The sequence below is a fragment of the Schistocerca serialis genome, chromosome 4 (assembly GCF_023864345.2).
Source record: "Schistocerca serialis cubense isolate TAMUIC-IGC-003099 chromosome 4, iqSchSeri2.2, whole genome shotgun sequence".
Taxonomy (NCBI): Eukaryota; Metazoa; Arthropoda; class Insecta; order Orthoptera; family Acrididae; genus Schistocerca; species Schistocerca serialis.
Window position 1 is genome coordinate 788,475,782 of NC_064641.1, and position 25,636 is coordinate 788,501,417.

Sequence of the window (25,636 nt, forward strand, 5' to 3'; positions counted from 1 at the left end):
AAGAGGTGGATGGACGAAGTGGCGGCTGAATGTCGCCCTCGCCCCGCGTAGACTCTCTCTAAATCGTTACAATTATACTGATTAGTGAAAAAAAGTATGTACTTTTTACCAAAATTCAACACTAAAACACAGAGAGCCGATTACCAATGTTCGCGTAAACCGCGCCAGTCAGTTTATTCCAGGGTGGACCGCATCACTAGGATAACGTGTGACGATATTTTGATGTACTCGACCGGTTTTGAGATTAAAAGTAAACCTTTAAGACGAAGGTAGTGACTGTCTACCACTGTGTTTAAAAAAGAATGCATTTCTTTAAATAGTGCAATCAACCAAGGTCTTGGTTACTACAAACCTAATTTAAATCCAATATTATTTATGCAGACGGTGTTCCGTTCATGGACTGTGCGGCTGGTCCCGGCGGAGGTTCGAGTCCTCCCTCGGGCATGTGTGTGTGTGTGTGTGTGTGTGTGTGTGTGTGTGTGTGTGTGTGTGTGTGTGTGTGTGTGTGTTTTTGTCCTTAGGATAATTTAGGTAAAGTAGTGTGTAAGCTTAGGGGCTGATGACCTTAGCAGTTAAGTCCCATAATATTTCACACACATTTGAACATTTTTGATGTTCCGTTGCAATATATCCAATAAAAAAATTAAAAAAGAGTCGATCATCCTTAACCAAAAGGCAACGGGGACAAAAATCAAAGCTAGGCTGCTAAATTATTCCAAGATTTTAGCTATCAAAATTAAACAGGAGTATTACACAATGCAAACATCAGCTTCTAGTCCAAAAGTACCAATGTGCGATTCAAGCCCATTTATACGTGGAAGTTGTCATACTAATATATACTTCCATGCTATACGGTAGGTAGGGAATACTTCTCACTTCTTCAGTGGATGATATTATACCTATGTTCAGCATTTTATGCCATGTGGACCCTTGTTTTACGTAGTTTGCCTACCCAGATGTTTAAACCCAATGACTGTCGTATGAGGTTCTAACACGGTAGTTTTACGATGCACATCCACCGACCTGGAATTATTCCAATCCCGTTCTGCGATTGCACTAACACTACGGAAGGTGACATCAATCACGTCCTCTTTGCATGTGCAAAATGGGAGGGAGACAGACGACCGTTTTTGCAACAATTACGTCGTCTGAAAGTAGAGTTGCCCACAAGTGCCGTCATTCTATTTTCTTTGAGTAATCCCCCACATAATAAAGAGCTTTTTAAATTTTTATAAGTTGCCGATATACAGATGTAGTAATAACATAGCAATGAGAACTATGTTAACAGCAGTTTCATTTTAAAATGCATTTTACATGCTTAGTTGTTTCAAGTTAGTAACTGAACTTTGTCTCTCTATTGTTCCTATTCTTTTCGTCTGATTTCTTAAATTTATAATGCCGCAACAATTGACTGTTACGTATCCCATAAAAATTTTCACAGCATGTCAAATACCTTTGTTAAACCTATAAGTTACTTGTATACTACTTTATTTTTGTGGCACAGAAGCTCTGTTAATCATAAATGTTGTTACATTGTTCTCCCATCTACTCCTTTAAATTACCAAACCTTGTTGTTCAATATTTTACATACTTGTCAATGAACAACAGGGTTGTAAACCCTTTGCCAAACTTGTATTTGTATGCTCTCATGTTATGCCATCAATTTATGTTTTGTACTGTATAGTAATTATTTACCTCTTATCTGGCTAAATGGCCGTTTGCTATTGAGGGCCAAATAAATAAACAATAAATAGCATGTCTTTGTCGCTCATAAAAAAACAAGCGGGGAAAACATGCGGCAAAATGGTGGACGTGGGAATCGAGTCACTACCATTCTTGTTGTTGTTGTTGTTGTTGTTGTTGATTTGATGCAGCTCTCCATCCTTCTCTATCCTGTCCAAGCCTCTTCATCTCCGAATAACTACTGTAGCCTACATCCTTCTGAATCTGCTTACTTTATTCATCTCTTGGTCTCCCTCTAAGATGTTAACTCATCTCTCCCCTAACACTTCCCTCCATAGACTGGTGATCCCTTGATGTCTCAGAATGTGTGCTATCAATCGAACCCTTGTTTTAGTCAAGTTGTGCCATAAATGTCTTCTCTCCCTAGCTCTGTTCAGTACCTCCTCATTAGCTACCTGATCTACCCATCTAATCTTCAGCATTCTTCTGTAGCATCATATTTCAAAAGCTTCTATTCTATTATTGACTAAACCGTTTTTCGTCCATTTTCCACTTCCAGGAAAACTTCCCAACACCAAAGTTCATAATCGATGCTACTAATTTCTTTTCTTCAGAAACGCTTTTCATACCATTGGCAGTCTACATTTTGTATCATCTCTACTTCTGCCTAAGTGAGTTATTTTGCATCCAAAATAGCAAGACTCTTGTACTGTTAAATGTCTCGTTCCTAATCTATTTCCCTCACCGTCACTTGATTTAATTCGACTACATCCCACTGTCCTTGTTTTGGTTTTGTTGGTGTTCATTTTCTTATCCCACTTTGAAGGCACTTTCCTATCCGCTCAACTACTATTCTAAGTCCTTTGCTCTCTCTGACAGAATTCCAATATCGTCGACAAATCGTAAGGACTTTATTTCTTCTCTATGAACTTCAATTCCTACAGATTGAATAACATAGGGGACAGACTACAGCCTCGTCTTATTCCCTTCTCAATCGCTGCCCCTCGAGTCTTTTAACTACCGTCTGCTTTCCGTAGAATTTGTGTAGAGCCTTTCATTCCCTTGCTTTTGTTGGTGCTCATTTTCTATCCCACTTTCATGGCACTTTCCTATCCGCTGAATTTCAAAGAGAGTATCCCAGTCAACATTGCCAAAAGCTTTCTCTAAGTCTATACATGCTATTAACTTCGGTTTGCCATTTCTTTACCTATCTTCTAAGATAAGTCACAGGGTCAGCACTGTCTCGCGTGTTCCTACATTTCTCCGGAAACAAAACTAATCTTGCCCGAGGTAGGCTTTTACCAATTTTTGCATTCTTCTGTAAATAATTCGTGTTAGTATTTTGCAACCATGACTTATTAAACTGATAGGATGGATTAACCGTACAAATACTGTATGGACTATTACAGCGAAATTTCGAAGACTTTAGTATCTGTCGCCTGCACTGGAACTCCTAGTTTTTTGTTGAAGAGAACTACGACAAGCTGACAAAATGATACTTGCATCGGCCAACGATAACCAAAGCAGAATGGTTTGCGACAGTAGTGATCACTAGTTAACGAAGCTCTCCTGGTCACGTGAAACCACGGCACACCAGACGACAGTCGTCTTGAAGAAGGCAGCAACTTCAGCTTCAGGTCGGAGCGGCGGCGGAATCGGCTGGGGCGGCCGCGCCAAACAACGAAATTACAGTGCCGCCCGCCCGACCGACAACAGTCCGATGGAATTCATTATAACGAGAATCAATACGACGCTCGCGGCAGCGGGTGGTAGGGGCGCGCCGTGGAGGAGGGAGAGGGGGGAGGGGGGGAAGAAAGTGTGCGCACGAGCAGCCGGAAAAAGAAATGAGATTTTTGCCGTAATAATGCACGAGCTCAGCGGGGGCGGAGGCGGCGTCGTAGGCTGCAGCCCGGGGACAACCTGGCCTACGCCGACACCGGCGTCGGCGTCGGCTCCAACTGTTTACAGCGGCGTCGCGACGCCCAATGGGGCAGCGCCGCGGCCTTTGCCGGCGCTCACTCGTTTGTTCTGCTCGCTGTTTGTGTGGCGCTGTGTGTGCGAGGCGCGCGCTGATTAATGGAAGAGCGACTGCAATGCAGCAATCCCTCCGTAATCTCGCCCCCGTTGCCGGTGCTATCAGCCGTCGGCGTTCCTCTCTCTGCTCTTTCTCTCCCCGTGTGTGTGCGTGTGCGTGTGTGTGTGTGTGTGTGTGTGTGTGTGTTCTTGGGGGGGGGGGGGGTGGCGAAGTGGGCCTGGCCGGCTCCTGCAGAATTCATCGCCGCGCTGCGCCAGCCTGCCTCTATGCCATTTTCGGGCGGCTAAGTCATTAGCCGGTTCCAGGCAGCGACAATCGGCACGTGGACTGCTCGCCGTAGGGCGACTAGATAGAACTGCAACGTTCGTGTCGTGTCTTGAATAGCCACTGTGCTATCTCAGGTTTTTTCGGTGACTAATTAGTGTGCCGACTGAAGGCACTTGGTGCATGGAGTGGCAACTGACCCTTAACATAGACAAATGTAATGTATTGCGAATACATAGAAAGAAGGATCCTTTATTGTATGATTATATGATAGCGGACAAAACACTTGTAGCAGTTACTTCTGTAAAATATCTGGGAGTACGCGAGCGGAACGATTTGAAGTGGAATAATCATATAAAATTAATTGTTGGTAAGGCGGGTACCAGGTTGAGATTCATTGGGAGAGTCCTTAGAAAATGTAGTCCATCAACAAAGTAGGTGGCTTACAAAACACTCGTTCGACCGATACTTGAGTATTGCTCATCAGTGTGGGATCCGCACCAGATCGGGTTGACGGAAGAGATAGAGAAGATCCAAAGAAGAGCGGCGCGTTTCGTCACAGGTTTATTTGGTAAGCGTGATAGCGTTACGGAGATGTTTAGCAAACTCAAGTGGCAGACTCTGCAAGAGAGGCGCTCTGCATCGCAGTGTAGCTTGCAGTCAAGGTATCGAGAGGGTGCGTTTCTGGATGAGGTATCGAATATATTGCTTCCCCCTACTTATACCTCCCGAGGAGATCACGAATCTAAAATTAGAGAGATTCGAGCGCGCACGGAGGATTTCCGGCAGTCGTTCTTCCCGCGAACCATACGCGACTGGAACAGGAAAGAGAGGTAATGACAGTGGCGCGTAAAGTGCCCTCCGCCACACACCGTTGGGTGGCTTGCGGAGTATAAATGGAGATGTAGATGTAGATGAACTCATAGAAAGTAACATAATCTGTTGTGTTTTCCGCTTACAATTTTCTAAAAAGTTTCCAACAACAAGGAAGAAAGAGAGAGAGAGAGAGAGAGAGAGAGAGAGAGAGAGAGAGAGAGAGAGTTATTACGTTGTTAGATTGGTGGTTGACATGGGGAGAGGTGGGTGACAGTGGATGCGGAAGGGGGGGGGGGGGGGACAGAGGCGGCTTAGCTGTTGAATACAACCAAACGGAGCTACATTCCTAAACTTCCATTGCTATCGCGTTGTGTATCAAATACACAAATGACAAAGCAGTTCGAAAAATACATTATTTCTTCGTTTACTCGATGAAATACTGCATCTATCTCCTTTCCACAAAGTTCTATTTACACAAAATCGCGTTTTTGCTTTTCACCCATCATCAGTTGTCGTAATGCATTTGTAACGTCATCAATAAGCCGTTTTTGTCAAACGAGTTTTGAACGCTGCAGCTGGTTTTTATTCTTGACTTGCAGCTTTTTTTCCCACCTTTGGCACTGTCGGCCACATGGCGAATGCTACGCAGTATCACTGAACCGAAAGATGTTTGTACTATGCTTAGGCAGAAGAAGGAACTACAGCTTATAGAACAAAAGGCAGCTGCGGTATTCAAAATGCAGTCGATCAAAGCATTATTCTGACGAAGATAGAAATGTATTACGCCAACTAAAGATGAATCTCGCCTCGGTACACATCTTCGCATAAATAAAGCCATATAAAAAGTGGCTGCTTCGTTCAACTAATTCAGTCTACAGTCTCAGAGTTAATCACCATTAACGTGAGCGAATTAATGTGATTGCTTCTTACGTTCCGTTTAAAAGCTGGAAGAGAGAGCACTACTCCGCTATAAACAGATAAATAACTGTAAGACGTTCTCTCTATCCTTATCTTTTTCTCTTTGTTCTTTACCTTTTCCATTGTAATTCTTACGCTCTCAGAGACTAAGGGTTCAATCACAAATATTTACATTAGCTCGTTTAAGATATTTATACAAACCCCCGTTGCGAGAAAGAGTAATACAAACATGTTATTTTAAGAAATATTTAAGTAAAAAAGATGAGGGCGAACAAAAATCAGACTGAGCTTGACCAATGCGTATGTGTGATGTCAGAAACAGGTCATGAACACCGAGCGCACATTACGTCAGCTAAATTGAGGATCTATAGTAGTTTCCCCATTTCCAAAGAAGAAAAGTGTCGGTTTGTCTCCAGAGATATCAACACAATCCACACGTTTATCAGAAGAATCCGAGGGCGATCTCGTTGAAGTGAGCAATTTTGAGACTGTCAGTAATATTTTTGGGCAAACCCACAGAAAAGCTAAATTTATAGACAGATTGCGATGCGAGTCAGGCTCATCCTCATTAAGTCTCCAGTGTCTTACCACAGTGGAAAATCGTTAGGTAACGTTGTAATTAAGTCACAAAGATCTCTAGAGTTTACTTTGCGTAAAAGACATTCTTTCGCTGCAGAAGATGCTTATGATAGTCTCGGTACAACCCTCTTAACATCTTTGCACATTTCTAGTGATGAAACAGTCTTCCTTGAAATGTTACGGATCGCTCATGAATCACTCTTTGTTTTTTAGGTTCTATCAGTAACGGTGTTGTTAAGTCCTAACTTTTTTTTGGGAAATCGTGAACTTTTCCGCGTTTCCAGAGCGGATATGAATTGTTCAAAAAAATGGTTCAAATGGCTCTGAGCACTATGGGACTTAACATCTTAGGTCATCAGTCCCCTGCAACTTAGAACTACTTAAACCTAACTAACCTAAGGACATTACATACATCCATGCCCGAGGCAGGATTCAAACCTGCGACCGTAGCAGCCGCGGGGTTCCAGACTGAAGCGCCTAGAACCGCACGGCCACCACGGCCGGCCTTATGAATTGTTAATATAATTCTTATCCAACACTTCGTTCATGATGTAAGGTTCAAAAGCACATATACTTCGTTCTCTGACTCTGTACACGAAACACCTGGTAGCCAATTTCGATGAAACTGAACTGTAACAAATCGTCCGTCTCCTAATAAATCAAGAGCAAAACTCTCCATAATTTTACTTGAATTGCCAATTTGACTATTTAGAATTCTTCGGTGTTATCGTAGACCCTTGCAATGGTGTCTGGTCAGCACATTGCATACCCGATTTACCTACAGTCGACACGACATTAAAAATTTTTTTTCCTTTCGACGATTCTTATGTATGTCCTCTTCTGAACGAGAAATACACAATTACAGTCAGAAACCGACGTTATCCCATACCTGAAGAAAGTAACGAACTAGGTTTTCAATATCTAGTTTAATAGGCGTAACCCCCGAGCGATACGGAGTAACACAAACATTATTTCTAAAAATGTTTAAGCAAAAGAGATGGAAACGAACAAGAATCAGATCTTCACGATCCCGACTGAAGAACGCAGTCACAAATTTTACAAAATTCTCTACACATAATAGCTTAGTTACAGAGAAGCTCTAGATTATTTTTCATAATTTGAAGGAAGAAAAGCGTCAATTTAGGTTTTTCTTAGTTTGTAGTTGACTATAAACGCTGCCTGAGGCTAAACAACTTCACCAAATATTTTCGATAAAGGAAACACACAGATTAAATACCTTGCAAAAAAATTAACTACACTATACGTACATCACGGACAGAGCGTCTGATTTATGCTGATGGAGAAAGCTAGTAAACAAAAATGAACGAATGAAATATCCACGAACACTTTCTTGAATTCCTGGCCAACTTACTCTTATTGGTACTTCAACAAGAAATTCGATGGGAATCGCCTTTTTGTTTGTGTTTATAGCAATCTATGCAAGCTGAAATACTTCGGAACGTAATGTTGTGGAGTCTCGTTTATCCTAATACACCACATTATCGTTACTAGGAAAGTCAGATATGAAAAGCAATGTTACTTTGAAATTGTGGAAAGTGATCTGTGTCGTGTACATTAAAACCTGGTAATGACGGAATGTATGTAGGAGAAACCCTGACATTCGAGCAGAAGTATAGCAATGCAAGGGATTACACTTTTCAAATAAATTAACGGGCACGGATGAACTGTAACAGAGACCATTTGTATTCGTTAACGGATTTTTTTTTTAAACAAAAGTTAATCGGCGAACACATGTACCGCCTATACCTCAAAGTCCTTTACACTTATTTACAAGCAGCAATTCTACACACTGGAGCCGAGTCCTGAAACGTTACATGTAACTCACACGGCGAATGAGCACCGCAGTAAGTCAGATCTCATTTTAAACAACGAAGCTGCTCGGGTGAAAGTCTCAACCAAGTCTTCATTCCCCTAATACAAGTTAAATTTCACCCCTTTGCCTGAAAACGTCTTTCACTGCTCTAGGAAACAGACTTGCGTCATACAAAACATTTAAGGTTGTAGTCCTTTCAGATACTCACTTAGAAAATTCCACATGTTACTAGTCATACCCACTGCGAAAGGAACTAGTTTTGAATATGATTGGGGGAAATGTAGGCGAAGTAAATCTCTGTGTGTCAGTCCTGGTGTGAAATGTTTAAGACGGATTATCGACATGAAAATAAAATTATTTTGTTCGGTTTTTAAAATGCTGATATGGAGAGAGAAAGCGAAATAGAACGTAATCTACATCTCTGTCAACTTCTAAAATACTGAATTTATATTGAAAAACTGAGTGTGTCAGGAAAAAAAGCGACATAGTTGATCATGGAAACTATCGAGCGTATTGCAAGAACTACTACTCTGAACGTTGGTTCAGTTGAAAAGGGGAAGGGCGAAGGAAATGCCGCAGTCGTCTTAAAAGGAGCTTAACAAGAGCTTCGTGTTATCCAACGAAACTGTGAGATAAATTATGCGCAATGTGCAGAATGGTACGTGAACACCGCTTCTTCCGAATATGAATGCTAAATTTTAACCAACCTTCTTTTAGACTCTACGATGCATTCTAGCGTAAAATTGCATTCAATTGTCGTTCCCAGTTACAAAGGCAGCCTCACATCAGATTAGATTAGATTAGATTAGATTAATACTAGTTCCATGGATCATGAATACGATATTTCGTAATGATGTGGAACGAGTCAAATTTTCCAATACATGACATAATTAGGTTAATTTAACAACATACTTAAGTTAATATAACAACTTTATTTATTTTTTTATTTTTTTATTTTTTTAAATATTTTTTCTTTTTTTTCCTTAATTTATATCTAAAAATTCCTCTATGGAGTAGAAGGAGTTGTCATTCAGAAATTCTTTTAATTTCTTCTTAAATACTTGTTGGTTATCTGTCAGACTTTTGATACTATTTGGTAAGTGACCAAAGACTTTAGTGCCAGTATAATTCACCCCTTTCTGTGCCAAAGTTAGATTTAATCTTGAATAGTGAAGATCATCCTTTCTCCTAGTATTGTAGTTATGCACACTGCTATTACTTTTGAATTGGGTTTGGTTGTTAATAAAAAATTTCATAAGAGAATATATATACTGAGAAGCTACTGTGAATATCCCTAGATCCTTAAATAAATGTCTGCAGGATGATCTTGGGTGGACTCCAGCTATTATTCTGATTACACGCTTTTGTGCAATAAATACTTTATTCCTCCGTGATGAATTACCCCAAAATATGATGCCATATGAAAGCAATGAGTGAAAATAGGTGTAGTAAGCTAATTTACTAAGATGTTTATCACCAAAATTTGCAATGACCCTTATTGCATAAGTAGCTGAACTCAAACGTTTCAGCAGATCATCAATGTGTTTCTTCCAATTTAATCTCTCATCAATGGACACACCTAAAATAAAAAGAATTCATGTAGGGTACAGCCAGGGAGAATAAAATAGGAGTAGGCACTAACTGAATGCTGAAGACACAGTCAGTTTTAACGAACTGGAGAGCAAGGAATGCTGTGAAGACCGTGCGACGACAGCATGAAAATATTCATGTAGTGTAACCAATACATACGCCTACCAAAGCTGAGAAATTTTTAATAGAACCGAAACAAGACAAGGTTTGTCCCCGGTCATACGTGCGGCTTCACAGCAACGAGCTGATCCCCAACAATGTTGAGACGACAGCAATGATTCGAATCTGTCGTGTGAGTTCTGTGTGTAGGTAAGAAGAACACGTGTGTAGTCTTATTCATCGGCACAGCTACGGCTGAAATAATGTATCTCAGCGATAGTTTCTGTACCTGACTGTAGACAGACAGACAGACAGACACATCACATAAACAGTAAATTAAAAAGAAACAAACGGAAGTTTGTTACTGTAACGAATTCGTATTTTACCTACGATAGTTCATAGTTGGCCCCGTCAAAAATTTATTTTCGTTTGTCTCCGTTCTCTGTGAAACAAGCGTCCACTGACGCAGTACTTCGACACCAGTTTTGAACCCATCGTTTCTAAAAGGTCACAATACTAAAAAACCGAGCGTGCGCTCAGAGTTGTTTCGAGGGAGCGAGGCAAAGGAAGTTTCTGTGAAAGACTTAGCTTGTCAAAAGCGGAATCTTTTGTGTGAAATATCTCGCTTGCTCGTCTACCGCGATCAGACCTGATGGTGCCATTAAAGACGGTAGGACCAGACGTGTGCAGGCTGTGGAGACACTTCTCGCTGTTCTCTAGTTGCTGGCCTAGGGCCTTCACTCGTCTGCTGCCCTCTGTGAGCAGGGCGCCCGTGGGGGAGGTCCACCCACAGCTTGTTATTCACTGATTTATTATTTAAACAACCCCTCATTTTTCCTTTCAGAATTATTTACAGGGGAACAGGTTTCCTAGCCCCTTTGTGTCGCTGTCCTGCTGCCGTCTTCTCTAGACGCGGCCGCGTACTACCGGAGAAAGTAGAATACCTTAAAAAACTCTCTCAGTGCCGCCATTGTAGTACCAGTGCTAATTAAAGCAGCAAGTCTTAAAACAAATTTTCTTATGTGATTAGGCTTCGTCAGACGACTTCTGCGCCGGCAAAACTTCGTGTTAATAGACAATAATGACAATAATAAAAAATGGTTCAAATGGCTCTGAGCACTATGGGACTCAACTGCTGCGGTCATTAGTCCCCTAGAACTTAGAACTACTTAAACCTAACTAACGTAAGGACAGCACACACACCCATGCCCGAGGCAGGATTCGAACCTGCGACCGTAGCAGCAGCGCGGCTCCGGACTGGAGCGCCTAGAACCGCACGGCCACCGCGGCCGGCAATGACAATAATACCCTCCACGTTTTTCATCCTGCAGGGTATACCAAATAACAAAAAACATTTATTGAGTCAGTGCCACAAATAGCGACTGGTGTCAGTTCTCTATCAGTTGTCCTTTCAGGATGGGAACACTCCTCATAACAGTCGACGACAACATTTTCAGATTGCTGTCGGAATACCTTGCGGCTGTCGAAGTGCAACACAGAGCCACTTCCGTAGCAGAGAGACAAGACAATAAAGGAACTTTTTAAGTTATTATTTTTGTGTATTATATATATGTTGTAACTTTTCTTCGAAATATCATGAACCTATCACTGTTCTTCAGGTACGACATGACAACCTCGTCGTGCGTATTTGTAAACGAAATGGTAAACTGACTACAGAATAGTGTGATTTTATGAGTAAGCAAGAGTATTTTCATATATCTACTGGAGATGGCTGTATGGTCGTAAAAATTCAACACTAACAAAACAATAAAAAAAGCCTTTTTTAATACTATATGTAAACAGTTTGGAAGTCCGAGCTCTATAACGAAGAAACAGTCTAACATTATTCATATGTTTGTCAGTATTATCTCACCATGGATCTAAATACTGTTTAGTGCATTCTCGCGATACAGGACTGAAATAAGTAAGACAAATAATATTACACAGTTCACTAATTACTGTCGTCTATAAATATAAAATAGATGTCATCTCTCTCAGCATTTTTCGCGACTGTTCACACATGCAATGTAGACGATGATAACTGCAATATTTCACGTATAAAAGCTACGATAAGTTACATCAGGAAGTACAGTGTACTGTTTACTGTAGTCCGCCTCAAGACAAAGAAATTTAAGGAAAAGAAAATACAGAGAAAGGCCTGTAGATCTTGAGGAATTTGTGGTTTCTTCCGTTTCTTGGTAGTACGATTCCATATTTAAGGTTGAAGAGCAACAAAAGCAGTGTACTTGTTATTCATCCAGTAAATCTGTTGGCAAGATATTGCTGAACATAGTGTGAAGAAAATGGAACAACTACAAATGCTTCGTTATAACCTTTAACTCTGTTTAGTAAACGTATTAACTTCATAGGAGAGGACAGTTACAAGCCATCTACTTAAAATTTGGGTAAATTATTATTACTGAGTTTACTAGCCGCATTTGTGAAGGAAATAATAATGAATGTCAGCACGATATTTTGTTGTTTCATTGTTATGGAAGTGGATTTATACCTTATGGCTACATATCTAACGTACCTCCACGTCATCGTGTGACGCGTATTCATCAGCGATCTTCTGAAGAGGACGTTTTTAAGGACGTCGAAACCTGGGTCAAAGGTTTTCAATAAACGTTTTACTATTGCAACTGATTTCACTATTTTTTCACCTTTTCTTACACGAAGAGTACAACACAGTTGCTGCCTCCAGCCATATTCAAGATTTTAAAACACACAACTAAACGAGAAAATATGACATGTTGCGCTGTTAAATTCGTAGTATTGATTATGGCATATGCTTTCGTAAGTGGAGATGGCTGCGGAATAAACCTCAAGCAAAGTCTGACCGTTCCCTTCACAGGTTCTCTACAATGAAGGTCGCCTTCCCAATCTAGTCTTAATAAACCGTATAGAATGGTCCGGTGTGAAAGTTTAACAGTTTTGAGAGTAATATCCTCAATAACCTTTGTCGGTTAGCTTTGTAAGACAATCAAACTTTTGCATCGTTGAAATTTCAAAGAAATCCCACCAACGCAATTAATTAGCATTTCCCATGAATTTGTTGTTTTTCTGTGTGATTTAATGTAGGCGAAATCGACACTGGAAAAGTTGATCATACTGTAAGATTGAATAAAACTTGCGTGCTCTAACAGTAGAGTTCGAACCTGGTAAATGAGCAGAATCCGACAGGGCCGATGGCGACAAAGTTTAAAATATCCATTAAATTTCTTGGGTGGGATTCCCAGTCATATAAAACTTAGCGATAGGCACAATTGTCGCTCTGAGCGGTTAAAATTATTTCTTTATACATTCTACTGTCGTTTCGGCCTTTTCCAAGTGGAACACAGCAAAAAATTTATGCTTTAATACATATCAATATTTAAAAATATCAAATATGAACAGATGTCGTCACTTCGTGGCCATCTTCACAGGCTGTCTATATAACATATGTGACTTCTCTTTTGATAAGCAAACAAATGAAAATAGATAAAGACCGAAACTGGAATGGTGGATTTTTACACGTACATAATTTTAACAGGCAAAGCGGAAAATGATGAATTTAAAAAAATGTAAGATACTTGTAGGTATTTTATTTGTTATTTACTGCAACTGAAATTTAAAGACATTTGAAATTTGTATCAGAAAACTAAGTACGTTAGTGGAGATAATGCCGCGTTATAAACGTAGAACACATTTATTTATTTCTGTAAGTTAGTAATTTTAATATGGAGCAATGCTCAATTTCCCTACACGGTTTCACCGATTTGCTAAAGTGACGCAGAAGTTTGCTTGTAATCAAAATGTTGCATATTGTACTGGAGCAGAAACAGGCACAAACTTTCGCAACTACACAGTCAGAACACGAGACACCCCTGCTAAACTGGGGCTGCGGTTCGTGACGTGGCCGCCAGGTGGCGACAGTAAGCAGCCTACAGCCTACCCAGTGTGGGGGTTGCCGAGGCGGGGCTGCTGGGACGCGATCGTAAAAACAGCGGCCCCCCGCCGGCTGCAGCGTCAATACCGAAGCGCTACTCTACTCTCCTCCCAGCCAACAACGCGGCCTTAATTGCACAAAATTCTCGCCGCCGGACGCAGTCACTCGCAGAGCCGCTCCACGCACTGTCTTGAAACAGTCGGTAAATTTCTTGCAGTGTCTGACACTACGCAGTTATCACCTCGCGTTTAATCTCCCAGCGGTTTCATAACTAGTGCCTACGCCGACGATTTGCGAAATGATTCATCGGCACGTGCTGTTGTTGTTGTTGTTGTTGTGGTCTTCAGTCCTGAGACTGGTTTATGCAGCTCTCCACGCTACTCTATCCTGTGCAAGCTTCTTCATCTCCCAGTACTTACTGCAACCTACATCCTTCTGAATCTGCTTAGTGTATTCATCTCTTGGTCTCCCTCTACGATTTTTACCCTCCACGCTGCCCTCCAATGCTAAATTTGGGATCCCTTGATGCCTCAGAACATGTCCTACCAACCGATCCCTTCTCCTAGTCAAGTTGTGCCACGAACTTCTCTTCTCCCCAGTCCTATTCAATATCTCCTAATTAGTTATGTGGTCTACCCATCTAACCTTCAGCATTCTTCTGTAGCACCACGTTTCGAAAGCTTCTATTCTCTTCTTGTCCAAACTATTTATCCTCCATGTTTCACTTCCATACATGACTACACTCCATACAAATACCTTCAGAAACGAATTCCTGACACTTAAATCTATACTGGATGTTAACCAATTTCTCTTCTTCAGAAACGCTTTCGTTGCCATTGCCAGTCTACATTTTATACCCTCTCTACTTCGACCATCATCAGTTATTTTGCTCCCCAAATAGGAAATTTCCTTTACTACTTTAAGTGTCTCATTTCCTAATCTAATTCCCTCAGCATCACCCGACTTAATTCGACGACATTCCATTATCCTCGTTTTGATTTTGTTAATGTTCATGTTATATCCTTCTTTCAAGACACTGTCCATTCCGTTCAGCTGCTCTTCCAGGTCCTTTGCTGTCTCTGACAGAATTACAATGTCATTGGCGAACCTCAAAGTTTTTATTTCTTCTCCATGTATTTTAATACCTACTCCGAATTTTTCTTTTGTTTCCTTTGCTGCTTGCTCAATATACAGATTGAATAACATTGGGGAGAGGCTACAACCCTGTCTCACTCCCTTTCCAACCACTGCTTCCCTTTCATGCCCCTCGACTCTTATAACTGCCATCTGGTTTCTGTATAAATTGTAAATAGCCTTTCGCTCCCTGTATTTTACCCCTGCCACCTTTAGAATCTGAAAGAGAGTATTCCAGTCAACATTGTCAAAAGCTTTCTCTAAGTCTACAAATGCTAGAAACGTAGGTTTGCCTTTCCTTAATCTTTCTTCTAAGATAAGTCGTAAGGTCAGTATTGCCTCACGTCTTCCAACATTTCTTCGGAATCCAAACTGATCTTCCCCGAGGTCGGCTACTACCATCGGCACGTATTTATTTCAAAGAAACTTCTCCCACTGGAAAACGATTTTTATGGCACGTCACCGCAGTGTTACCTATGGTAACGACTTCTCTACATTACTGTTTCGTCGCATCTGACCGAAGTATGTGTGCTACAATAAATTAACGGTAATTAACAAACTGTTGTTGGATAATCTCTTCTACTGCGGATACAATCTGGATATGTGGTAGAACAAAGATAGCAGTTCCATATTTGTTACGTGGTCTTTCAATGGCGGGACGCTTTCCGTCAATTTTGGTTTGCGCATGTCACAACTTCAGTGTGTCTCCTGTATGCACAGTATGTGGCGCTGGTACTGAGTGCGTAGTTCTTGGAACACTGTGAGACCCCAAAATCGGAAAGAGACGTGGCAGGTCTCTTATTTCCAAGAAGCACTGCGAGTCAAAAGTTTCACCAGGGACAATCTTCTACGGAAAGTGGCCAGATCACAGCAGGGTACTCAACCTGAAACGCTGTTCTGTTGCAGAGAACGCATGTCCTGTCATGTATAATTCAACACTTGCCGCACAGGTGGACAATGACACCTGCAGAATCGTAACATCTTCCTTGAAAATCCACTCCAGTCGAAACGCTTTACCACCTCGCAGGAACATCACCACCTCCTGTTCGAAGAGAAATATCTGCGAATGGGGAAACAAAGTGCAACAGAAGACAACCCATCCTAACCGCAACGGCAACGTCTGAAATCAATGATGCGTTTCCTTAGAACGTCGACGGCACTTAGAACACTGCTAAAAAGTTAGGCCGAAGTATGGAGGGCTACGACCTGCCTTCGCTCTGGCTGTAAAGGAATTTCTGAAACTTTATCTCCTTTGCTCCGTTGAGGGAAGGACGACTTGAAAGTCCCTGGATAGACTAAGATATAGAGTTGGCAGATCAAAGGCTAATTTGTCGATATGGGGCTACACTGATCAAGTGAATGTGGAGAAGACCTTACTGTTCATCATATGCTTCAACGCCGACTGAGCGAAGCCTCCAGCACAGAAGATTAACTTCATGAAAGAATAGAAAATACATTGCAAGTGGCCAAGTTTTGGGCAAAAGTAATGTACTCATAACAGCATATGTATGGTTTGTTTTTACTGATACGAGAACAAATAAAAAATCTATTCATCTATTTTATTAATGGCATGTAATTCAGATAATCGATTTCGTAATTATATGCTTTCATCTCGGGATGTGTTTGTGGCAGTCTATGTCAACCGAAACACTGAAATTGAGATGGTCTCCCACAAGTATATCTGAGGATGAAATTGTAAAATTTCGGAATCCGTCAAGTAGTTAAATACCGCCAATAAAGCAACTGAGTGGGTTATGCGGTACATCAATGAAATACAGCTCCATACATAAAGGAGAAGGCCGAGCGGTTCTAGGCGCTTCAGTCTGAAACCGCTCGACCGCTACGGTCGTGTGTGTGATGTCCGTAGGTTGGTTATGTTTAAGTAGTTCTAGGGGACTGATGACCTCAGATGTTAAGTCCTATAGTGCTTGCTCAGAGCCATTTGAACCATAAAGGAGAAGCTCACAAAAATAGTGGGTACCTATCGACACATACAGTTTCTGACTGCTCTAACGTGGCCCGAATGCTTCTGTTTTAACATCTGAACTCATGGCCATTGTGCAAGGGCTCACACCATACTGATATCTTGGAAGAGAACGCGATTGTAATACCCAGATATTTCTGCGTGCCTCCTCCTGGTCTCTTCACATTAATTTGAGGAGCTGCTACGTAACGAGTACAGATAATCTGATGGTGATCTGGTAATTATACCAAATTTGTGACGCGAGGCTGGAACATGCAATAAAAAAATTGTTTACTTAGTTTATCTTTTAAGATAACTAGATGGACAGTGCTGTTGCAATAAAACTATTATTATCAAGTGTAGCGTCACACTACGAATCCACAGCTAAGGCCTTCAATCTTCAGTCTGTCCTAAGATTTTGTCGGCCACTCATCACGTCTTTTACTTCTAAGAACCTTCAACATCGCAGCGCGTCATCAATCGTTGGTTAATGTATTAGAAAACTAGTGTTAACCTAGGTTTCGGGGTAGATAACTACACCTTCTTCAGAACAATAAAACCCACAAGTGCCTAAGAAGACCTTTGTCAATGATTAAAAGACCACCATAGCTATACATTTATGAACGAAAAAAGGCAAACACAAACAGTACATTATACATACATGTACTGTTGGTGTTTGCCTTTTAATCATTGACAAAGGTCTTTTCAGCCACTTGTGGGTTTTATTGTTCTGAAGAAGGTGTAGTTATCTACGCCGAAACCTAGGTTAACACTAGGTGCTTTTTTCGCAATCGAGGCGGGTTTCTAGTTTTTTAATATAATCTTTTACTTCTGGCAATGGTTTCATGTCTAGTAAAGAATTGTTTCGGTCTGAACATCTTTGGTTATAATGCGGGTATAAGGCGACAGTGACTAGCCAATAACAGATCAGCAAGTGTATTGTTGTCGCCCATGTCGCCAGGAAGTTCTACTCAGTTGGGAGTAGCGCGGTTGGGATAGGAGCAAGTGGGGAGACGGAGATAGGGTGCGGGCTTTTTATACAGTCGTTAGCCCGACTGACGTAAGAAAATGGTGTAAAACCTACGTCAGAATAACAGACAGACATTTCAACACCGCGTCTCCATTGTCTTTATCTCCAGCCATTTAGTTCAGTGCGGCACTGAGGGAGACGTCAGCAACATCACAGTAATCGAATTTCCTCTTTTATTCAAAGAAACAACGCAATTATAAAAAAATTAAGCGACATTTGATCAACAATTATCAACGATATTTTAGGCGTTAGTTACACTGATATTTAAATCCTACTACGTAATTACATACCCGCCGGTAAAATAAAATTACTTTGCTGAAATGCATTACATAGATAATATGTGGTGGGTCAGACTAGGCTAACCTCGCTAAATGTTATGTACTTTTATGGATAGACACCACTGATGACCTACAGCCGTCCGAAAGAATAGACGCCATATCCATATAAGTATATAGTTCTGGAAATACCGACCATGACCTTCCTCTTCTGTGTGGATGCACACATATCACTCGAACTCTTACGAGACTTGGTAAGAATGTCTTCCACGAGTAATGAGTGTGTTGGGTAGGGACACTACGAATGTAGTGTGTGGACATATAAGGTGAGAATGTGGGTCTCGGGGGAGGCGTGCGTGAGATAGTCCCTGCAGTCGCACTATCCTCTGTGCCGTCGGTGGGCCAGAGCCGGCACGGTAGCTCAGCGTGTTCGGTCAGAGGATTAGCTGCCCTCTGTAATAAAAAACTGAGTCAACGGCTCAACACTGAACTAGAACGAGTGTACTGGGACATCCGCACCCAACAAATGCAACGAACAAAATCGAAAAAATGAGAACAATTAAAAAATAAAGATGGATAGAGCGCCTGCAATGTAAGCAGGAGATCCCGGGTTCGAAGCCCGGTCGAGGCACACAGTTTCACCTGTCCCCGTTGATATATATCAACGCCCGTCAGCAGCTGAATTCTAATTTCGCTAAATGTCTTTTGTGGATTCAAAGCTTTCTATAGGATATAGGTTTTACATTATTTATTTTATTCAGATTCTTCATTTTGACAGCTTTGAAAGCTATTAATAAGCAAATTAAATTATAAAATCTCACTTGTCACTCATCTTTACGTCCTTAGTATCGATTTACAGCAATGATGTGAAAGAATCAGTCTCTAAAAAGAGACAGGGTAGCATAAGCTGAACGCGGAAATGGTATGAAAAAACAGAGCGATAAGAAACAGTTGACGGAATGGGTAGCTGTATAACATTCATAAAAATAATCCCCACCGCGTTGCGTGTTCACATTTGCGCCGGTCACGTCATGCTCGAGGAACGAAGGTGAGTTTACTGGAACATTATTACGTGAGATATATGTTTTATGGGACGTGAAAGATGAATTTCAAATGAAGTTTCCTCCGGCTTCAGGCAGTTAACAAATCAGTATTACTGAGCATTACTGGAAGCGTCTGCAGGGGAGGTGTAAATATGGGAAAACGTCTAACGTACCTATCCTCACGTGGGAATTGCCACCAACGTCCTTATGAAGCATTCTCTTTGCTCCGCGCCACAGAATGGAAACTACATGCAGCTGTTTCGCCCTTTCTTACGACCTTCTCACGCAAGTACTATGGACACCAGTGAGTATCCGTAAGGCCCCATAGCTCTGAAAATGAACGATTAATAAAATGGGACGAATTTCACCGTCACAACTTTCTGCACTGGAAACGCTATTATCACGTGTAAAGCCAACCCGGAATGTGGTCCGTTTCAGTGTGCTTAGTACCTTGTTGAGCTAACAAATACGAAGTAATTCTGTCAGAGTACTTGACTATCGAACTAAGCTCACACGAAAGTGTGTGCCGCTCATCTGTCGTACCTGCGAAAACCTAGAGCGGAAAACGCCATTAGAGGCGAATTCTCGTGTAACTTACTCCACACTCATCTGTTTATTTGCGGAGGCTGACAATATTATGACTATACCTGGAGCCATATTAACTACAGTTACGTTTGAACTGAACTTAAGTTTTGTAGTTTCGCGTTATATTAACACTCGAATGCTACTAAAATTGCTCCGGATGGTATCTGATAATAGAGCTTGCGTTCACATTATAATGTGGCTATACACTGCCGTCTATTCCATCCAAATCCAAACACATCTTGACGAACAGTTTGGTAAACATTTCTAAATATTTCATGCTGTCATAAACCTTCGAAGGAAGAACAATAAAAGCTTTCTAGCGTGTTACGAGTATCTTATGTTAACTGCTAACCATCACTCGCTGACAAATATCTTAATTCTGTGCTACTTAGTTCAATGTTGAGTCCATTCTGATCAGATGTAAGTTTTACGTAACAGCGAATCAATAAAAGAGATTGTGACTGTTCGTAACACACAGGCAGAAAGCCGTATACTCTTTTCAGCTGTTTTCGTTTCGCACTTTCTGCGATAAAATCGCTGTATAGACTTTTTATAACTTTTCTTTCTTTGAAAAGTTCGAGATTTTTGTGACAGTAACATGTGGATAGGTATGAATCCGATAACAGCTTATTACGTTCATTTCGAGATCTCTAGGAGCTACTGGGTGAAAAATTGTTACTCAAAAACGTTAATAATCAATACAGGAAATTATAGTCGGTGAATTTTCACACAAAAGGTTACATGATAAAACTTACGTATCGATTTGTCACCGAGTTTTCGGCCTGAGGACAGGGAATTACAACTGGGAATTGAGATTTCTTAACAGACTAGTACTTAAAACGTGTATCTGACACAAATATTTTGTCAACTTACGCTGAAAAGAAATGCTTTGCATGCCTGCAGATGGGTTCCGCGACAGTGTGAAAAGGCTATTACCTAATATTTCGAAGTCGTTTGTTAGTTACCACAAATTATGCACGAAATGCGCATGTGACATCCACGCGCACGTGATAGGTGGTGCACAATTCAACTAGCTATTACGTAGCAGAATATTCGCTGTAGTCCAGAATATTTCGCTGTTGTCGCACGTAATAACGTAAGGAATTTAGCGTGTAAATCTTCAGGGATTCCAACCAGAGTGCAGAGCGTAAAGTGTTTGCCGTTAAACGCTAACAAAGCACGCGCTTTGGCTAGTGGGGAAGGCATAATAGTAAGGAACTCGTAGCGGTATCGGCGGTGTACACGCACACGCCTATCGGTTGCCTCCAGTTGGCCGGCAAGACGACGCGAGAATTTAGACTCGGGGGAAACAATGAGCGGTCACCAGCATCGGCGAAGGCCATCTGCGGTGCGTCGCCCATGCCAAGCGGGGAGCGGTAAGCGCGCCATCGTCACCCCGGGGGAAGAGCAGCGGCAGGAAATTGTTTACGTAAATTACCATTAAAAACATAATGAGTTACGTTAATCACGATGTTTTCGACAAACGAGGGCAATATACGACTGTCAAAGCAATTTAAATCGAGATAAGCGGCCACGACCGGAACGCCGGGCCACGCCGCATTTTAATCATAATGTTTGTGACGGGGGCAGAAGAGCTATGTAAGGTTATCTAGCGCTGGTATCTGGGGCGTATTTGCCTTTGACATGCAAGAGCGCTCAGGCTATCTTCCCGCCCCCCTCCCCCTGCTGGCTGTCGCCCCTCTCCCAGTCACCCCACCCCCTCGCTGCGATACCGCATCACACACAGTGTTTCCCTCAGTCTAGACTGGCAGCGCCAACATTTCATTCAGTTCGGGCCTTCCTACCCCGTCAATCGCGGATCTCGCCCGTGAGCGGAGCGGACCGTAGCGGAAGCGCGGAGGGAACAAACGTGGGGAAAAAAAACTGTATAGGTAAAGGGAGGAGGGAAAGCGCCGGAAGAAGCGGCAGGAACGGGCAAAAGCGCAGATAAATAGTGGGGAAAGGCGGAAGCGAGAGGGGGTGCGCCGGCAGGGGAGGGCGGAATACGCTGGGGGAATTTCGTTCTTGTGGCGGCCGGCCGCGACGTTTCCACTACTAGGCCAGTGGGCTGTGGACAGGGGGTGAGTCCACACGCGCTCAGGCTAGCCGCTGGCTGCGGCCGTCGCTCGCCCCACAGTATCGTCTGGATGCTCAGCCGCTATTATCGCCACAACCGCTGTGGAGTTCTAGGTAGCAGATGCAGTCTTGTCGGTATGAGGTGCGTTCGGAAACAACCGTGGCTTTGAGCACTGGCAACGTTAAGAAAGCAAGCTCTGCTCCTGGCGAATAAGGCGGTCCGCAAACCGACTGTGAAATGACGCGGCGCGAATGTGGCGAACTCTTTATGAAGTTGTGAGGTGATCGGGTGCGATAAGCATCCAAAATCCACCTCGCTTGTGCTTCACCCCGTTATTACGAAATCGCATTCCTCCAATGTGTACGAGTCACGCTACGAACAGGATCTACGCAGCGCACGTTATCCTAACGACGCACCAACTTACAAAATAGGCGGAAAATCTGCCTCTATCCGCGTTCCGAAAAAGAGTGCTCTTCTCATAGAGCGAGAAGGACGTAACAGGTCGTTAACGGCACGTTTTATTTTATTTCCCCTTTTAAATTGAGTCATCAGTAGCTGGGGATGGTAATTATGCGAAGCCATTTGAGAAGCACAGTTTGCGAGTGATTTCGAAATTGAATTTTCTCGGCGTTTGCACAGTCGTCCTACTTCACAATTACGGTAGACCGAAATATCTAGTAGCGTCCAGCTTCTAGAACTACAGTGGCGGAGCGCTAGGGGCTGTAACTGAAAATCACATGAAACGTAACGAGGATGTACAGTTCGCAGCTATTCATGAGATTGACCGTGGCAGGAAGGTCGTGTTTTTCGCACTAGCTGCCTGTATGCGGGCACTATTAAATTGTTAATATACGTCAGTGCGAGCATTTACATCTAAATATTCGACAAGCTTGTACAGATCACGACGGGGGCCACATCCCTATCCTATGCTCATTCACGAATAGGAGGCGATAAAAAAAACAAAAAAAAGGAAATGTTGTCACGTACCGCGGTCTTAGCTTGCTCTTATCGTTGTTCCGCTATATACACAATGAAAGTAATGCATTTGTTTTACAGTACGTCTCGGATATTGGTTCTTCGTAACTGTTCAATTTCGTTACGTAGAAAAAGCGTCGCAACATGTACGCTGACCAAAATTCGTACAGATGCGTGAACAGGCAGTGGTGTCGAATACGTTTGCTGACGGAATACTAGCCTCTACAGACGTGTACTTTCGAAGCGACACGGTTTAACTTATTTTCCCGAGTTTTTTGCCATATTCAGGTCTTCAAACTTGGCTTAGTTACCGTCAAGTGGTAGCTAACGATTTCCGTGAGGGATATAAGGCTACAGGGTGACCTATGAAAAACGGATGAACGGTAGTACGTTGATTTTTTTAAGAATAAAATCTTTATTTATACGAAAATATTTGGTAAATCAGACAATGGAAACTCCAAGTTGAAAATGTCATGAATATTAGGAAAACAATAGACCGCCACTCACAGTAAAGATGACCCACTGAGTTGCAGACAGGTACAACGGAAATACTGTTACGCATTATAGCTTTCGGCCAAAGCCTTCTTCAGCAAAAAACACGCGGAGTTGCTGGTGCTAGCGTTCATGCATGCATTAGGTGTTTCTTTCCTGGAGAAGGCTTTGGCCGAAAGGCATAATGTGTAACACAATTTTCCTTTTGCGTATCTGCAATTCAACGGGTCATCTCTACGGTGAGTTGCATTCCATCCTTTTCCTAATATTGTTAAATTATAGGTTAACGACAAATATCTGATTTGCACGGTCATTCAACTGGCGGCCGTTATCTCAAATACAATTTTCAACACTAAATAAGTCCGTTTGCCATAGGTCACTCTGTATTAGGACTGTGCAATAATCCAGGCGGCAGTGAGGTAGGTACCACTTAACAAGGCCGATGGTTTTGGGCATAGAGCTCTAGCTACTCGAGGTGGCGAGAAACATTAGAAGATTTTAATAGATTGTTCAGCTGCCTCGCCGGGTCAGCTGCCAGTGTTTACCCCACTAGCGTTCGTCACAGCGTCGGGAGAGCCAGAAGCTCGCACACGAGAAGGAAGTCAACCTTGGCAGAGTTCCGAGAACGCCCACGTGCTTCTGCAGAAACTGACGGTAAGTACATGTTCGACAGGGACGGCGCGGAAGGTTGAAATGCTGTAGTAAACATGTGGGGAGGAGGTGGAGGAGGAGGGGTAGGGTGGAGAGGGGGCCCGGGGGTGGAGGAAACAAGGCCAGAGGCGGCTGGCGGCCGCCCCCGTGCCGTGGCGTACTAGGAAGGGACACGCGAGCAGCAGAGGAGGAGTTGCGAGAGCACGGCCGGCCGGATCGATAGCGCCAGAGAAGGGAACGGCGGGCGACGCGAGGCGAGGGAGCGCGCCGCCGGCTTGCCGGGCGCCCCGGCCGCAGTCGCCGGCATCGGCGCGCCGCGACGCCCGGGCCCGGGCCGCCTCGCTCTGCACTGCGCGGCCGCTGCGCTAGCTCACCTCGCAGGGCGCTGCGCTGCATGTCCTCATGCGCGACGCCCGGGCACCGGTGCTGCTCGGCCACGGCGGGGGCGGCGGCGGCGGCGGCGGGCGGCGGCGGCGGCGATGACCGGCACGGCGGCGGCGTCCGCGACTCTCGGCAGGTTAGCGCGTCACGTGTGAGTCTCTTAAAAAACTTCCCTCGCAAAAATATCGAATTGTCAGAAAATATGTGTCGTGTGACGAGCGTGGCACTGGGCGCGAGGCTCCGGTCGAGATTTGTATACGGCGGGCGGGGGGAGTGCGAGAGATGACAGAGTGAAAACGAAAAGTATACAGCGAGCGGCAGAGAGAGTGTGTGAGAGAGAGACAGACAGTCTTCCGGAACGTGCTTCCCCCTCCCCTCCCCTCGCAGAGATGCGCGCGCGCGGAACAGAAAAGGAGTGCCCCCGGATCGGATCACAGCAGGTGTTTAGGAACTTTGAGTGTTGGCAGTGAGTGCGGGTGGCGCGCGTGGTGCGTCCTGCGGCGCGGCGCGCTGCCTCTCTTCTGCGCCGGCCCGTATTTGCATGAGGGGTGGCGGCGGCGCTAGGCGCCGGCTCGGGCTCCCGCCGCCTCCGCCGGCAACGCCGCGGTGGAGGGGATGTAATTAATGCTGCTGCGCGAGGGGCGGCCGGGCGCGGGGGCGGCGGGGGCGACGGCGGTGGCGGCGGGGGTGGCGTCGCGAGGGGAGGTGGCGGCGGCGGCGGCCGTGAGGCTGCAATGAGCGCGCCCGCCCCCGCGATTGCGCGCTGCGAGCCGGCCGCGTCGCCACGACCCCCCGCCTCGCGCGCCGCCAGTCGCCGGCTCGACTCTTGGACGGACATTCTGCACGACCTTCACTGCCAGAAGGCGCCACACTCATGTGAGGTTGAAAAAATAGAACACCACTACAGGTATTCTTGCCCTTTAACCTGCTGTACCATTACGATCTCACTACAGAAAACTTCTGCAGCTGTACCTCTTCAAACCACCACAAGGGGTGTGGCGGCAAAACAAAGCGTGGTAGAATCTAGTCCCATCTTCCTATCGCATTAGGGAGAAGCATTATCGTCGGAATCCTATGTATGAAATCGAAATAACGTGGGTTTATTTCATGACTGTTATAGCACACTCGCAGTGGAGGCAGCAGTACGTTTCTTGAGGTTTCTTTGCGGCTGATCCCGGCGGAGGTTCGAGTCCTCCCACGGGCATGGATGTGTGTGTTTGTCCTTAGGATAATTTAGGTTAAGTAGTGTGTAAGCTTAGGGACTGATGACATTAGCAGTTAAGT

The 25,636-nt window shown here is 43.6% G+C and overlaps 1 protein-coding gene across 1 annotated transcript in view; it reads right to left on the reverse strand.

Moving 5' to 3' along the window:
- LOC126474768 (ena/VASP-like protein) overlaps nucleotides 1-25,190 on the reverse strand; it is an 85,301-nt gene extending 60,111 nt beyond the window's left edge. Inside the window, exons 1-2 of the mRNA XM_050102244.1 lie at nucleotides 25,050-25,190; nucleotides 24,346-24,478 (exon numbers count right to left, since the gene is read on the reverse strand). Coding sequence (XP_049958201.1) covers nucleotides 24,346-24,478; nucleotides 25,050-25,190 — 274 coding nt within the window. The remainder of the gene's footprint in view (nucleotides 1-24,345; nucleotides 24,479-25,049) is intronic.
- Nucleotides 25,191-25,636: the final 446 nt, after the last annotated feature.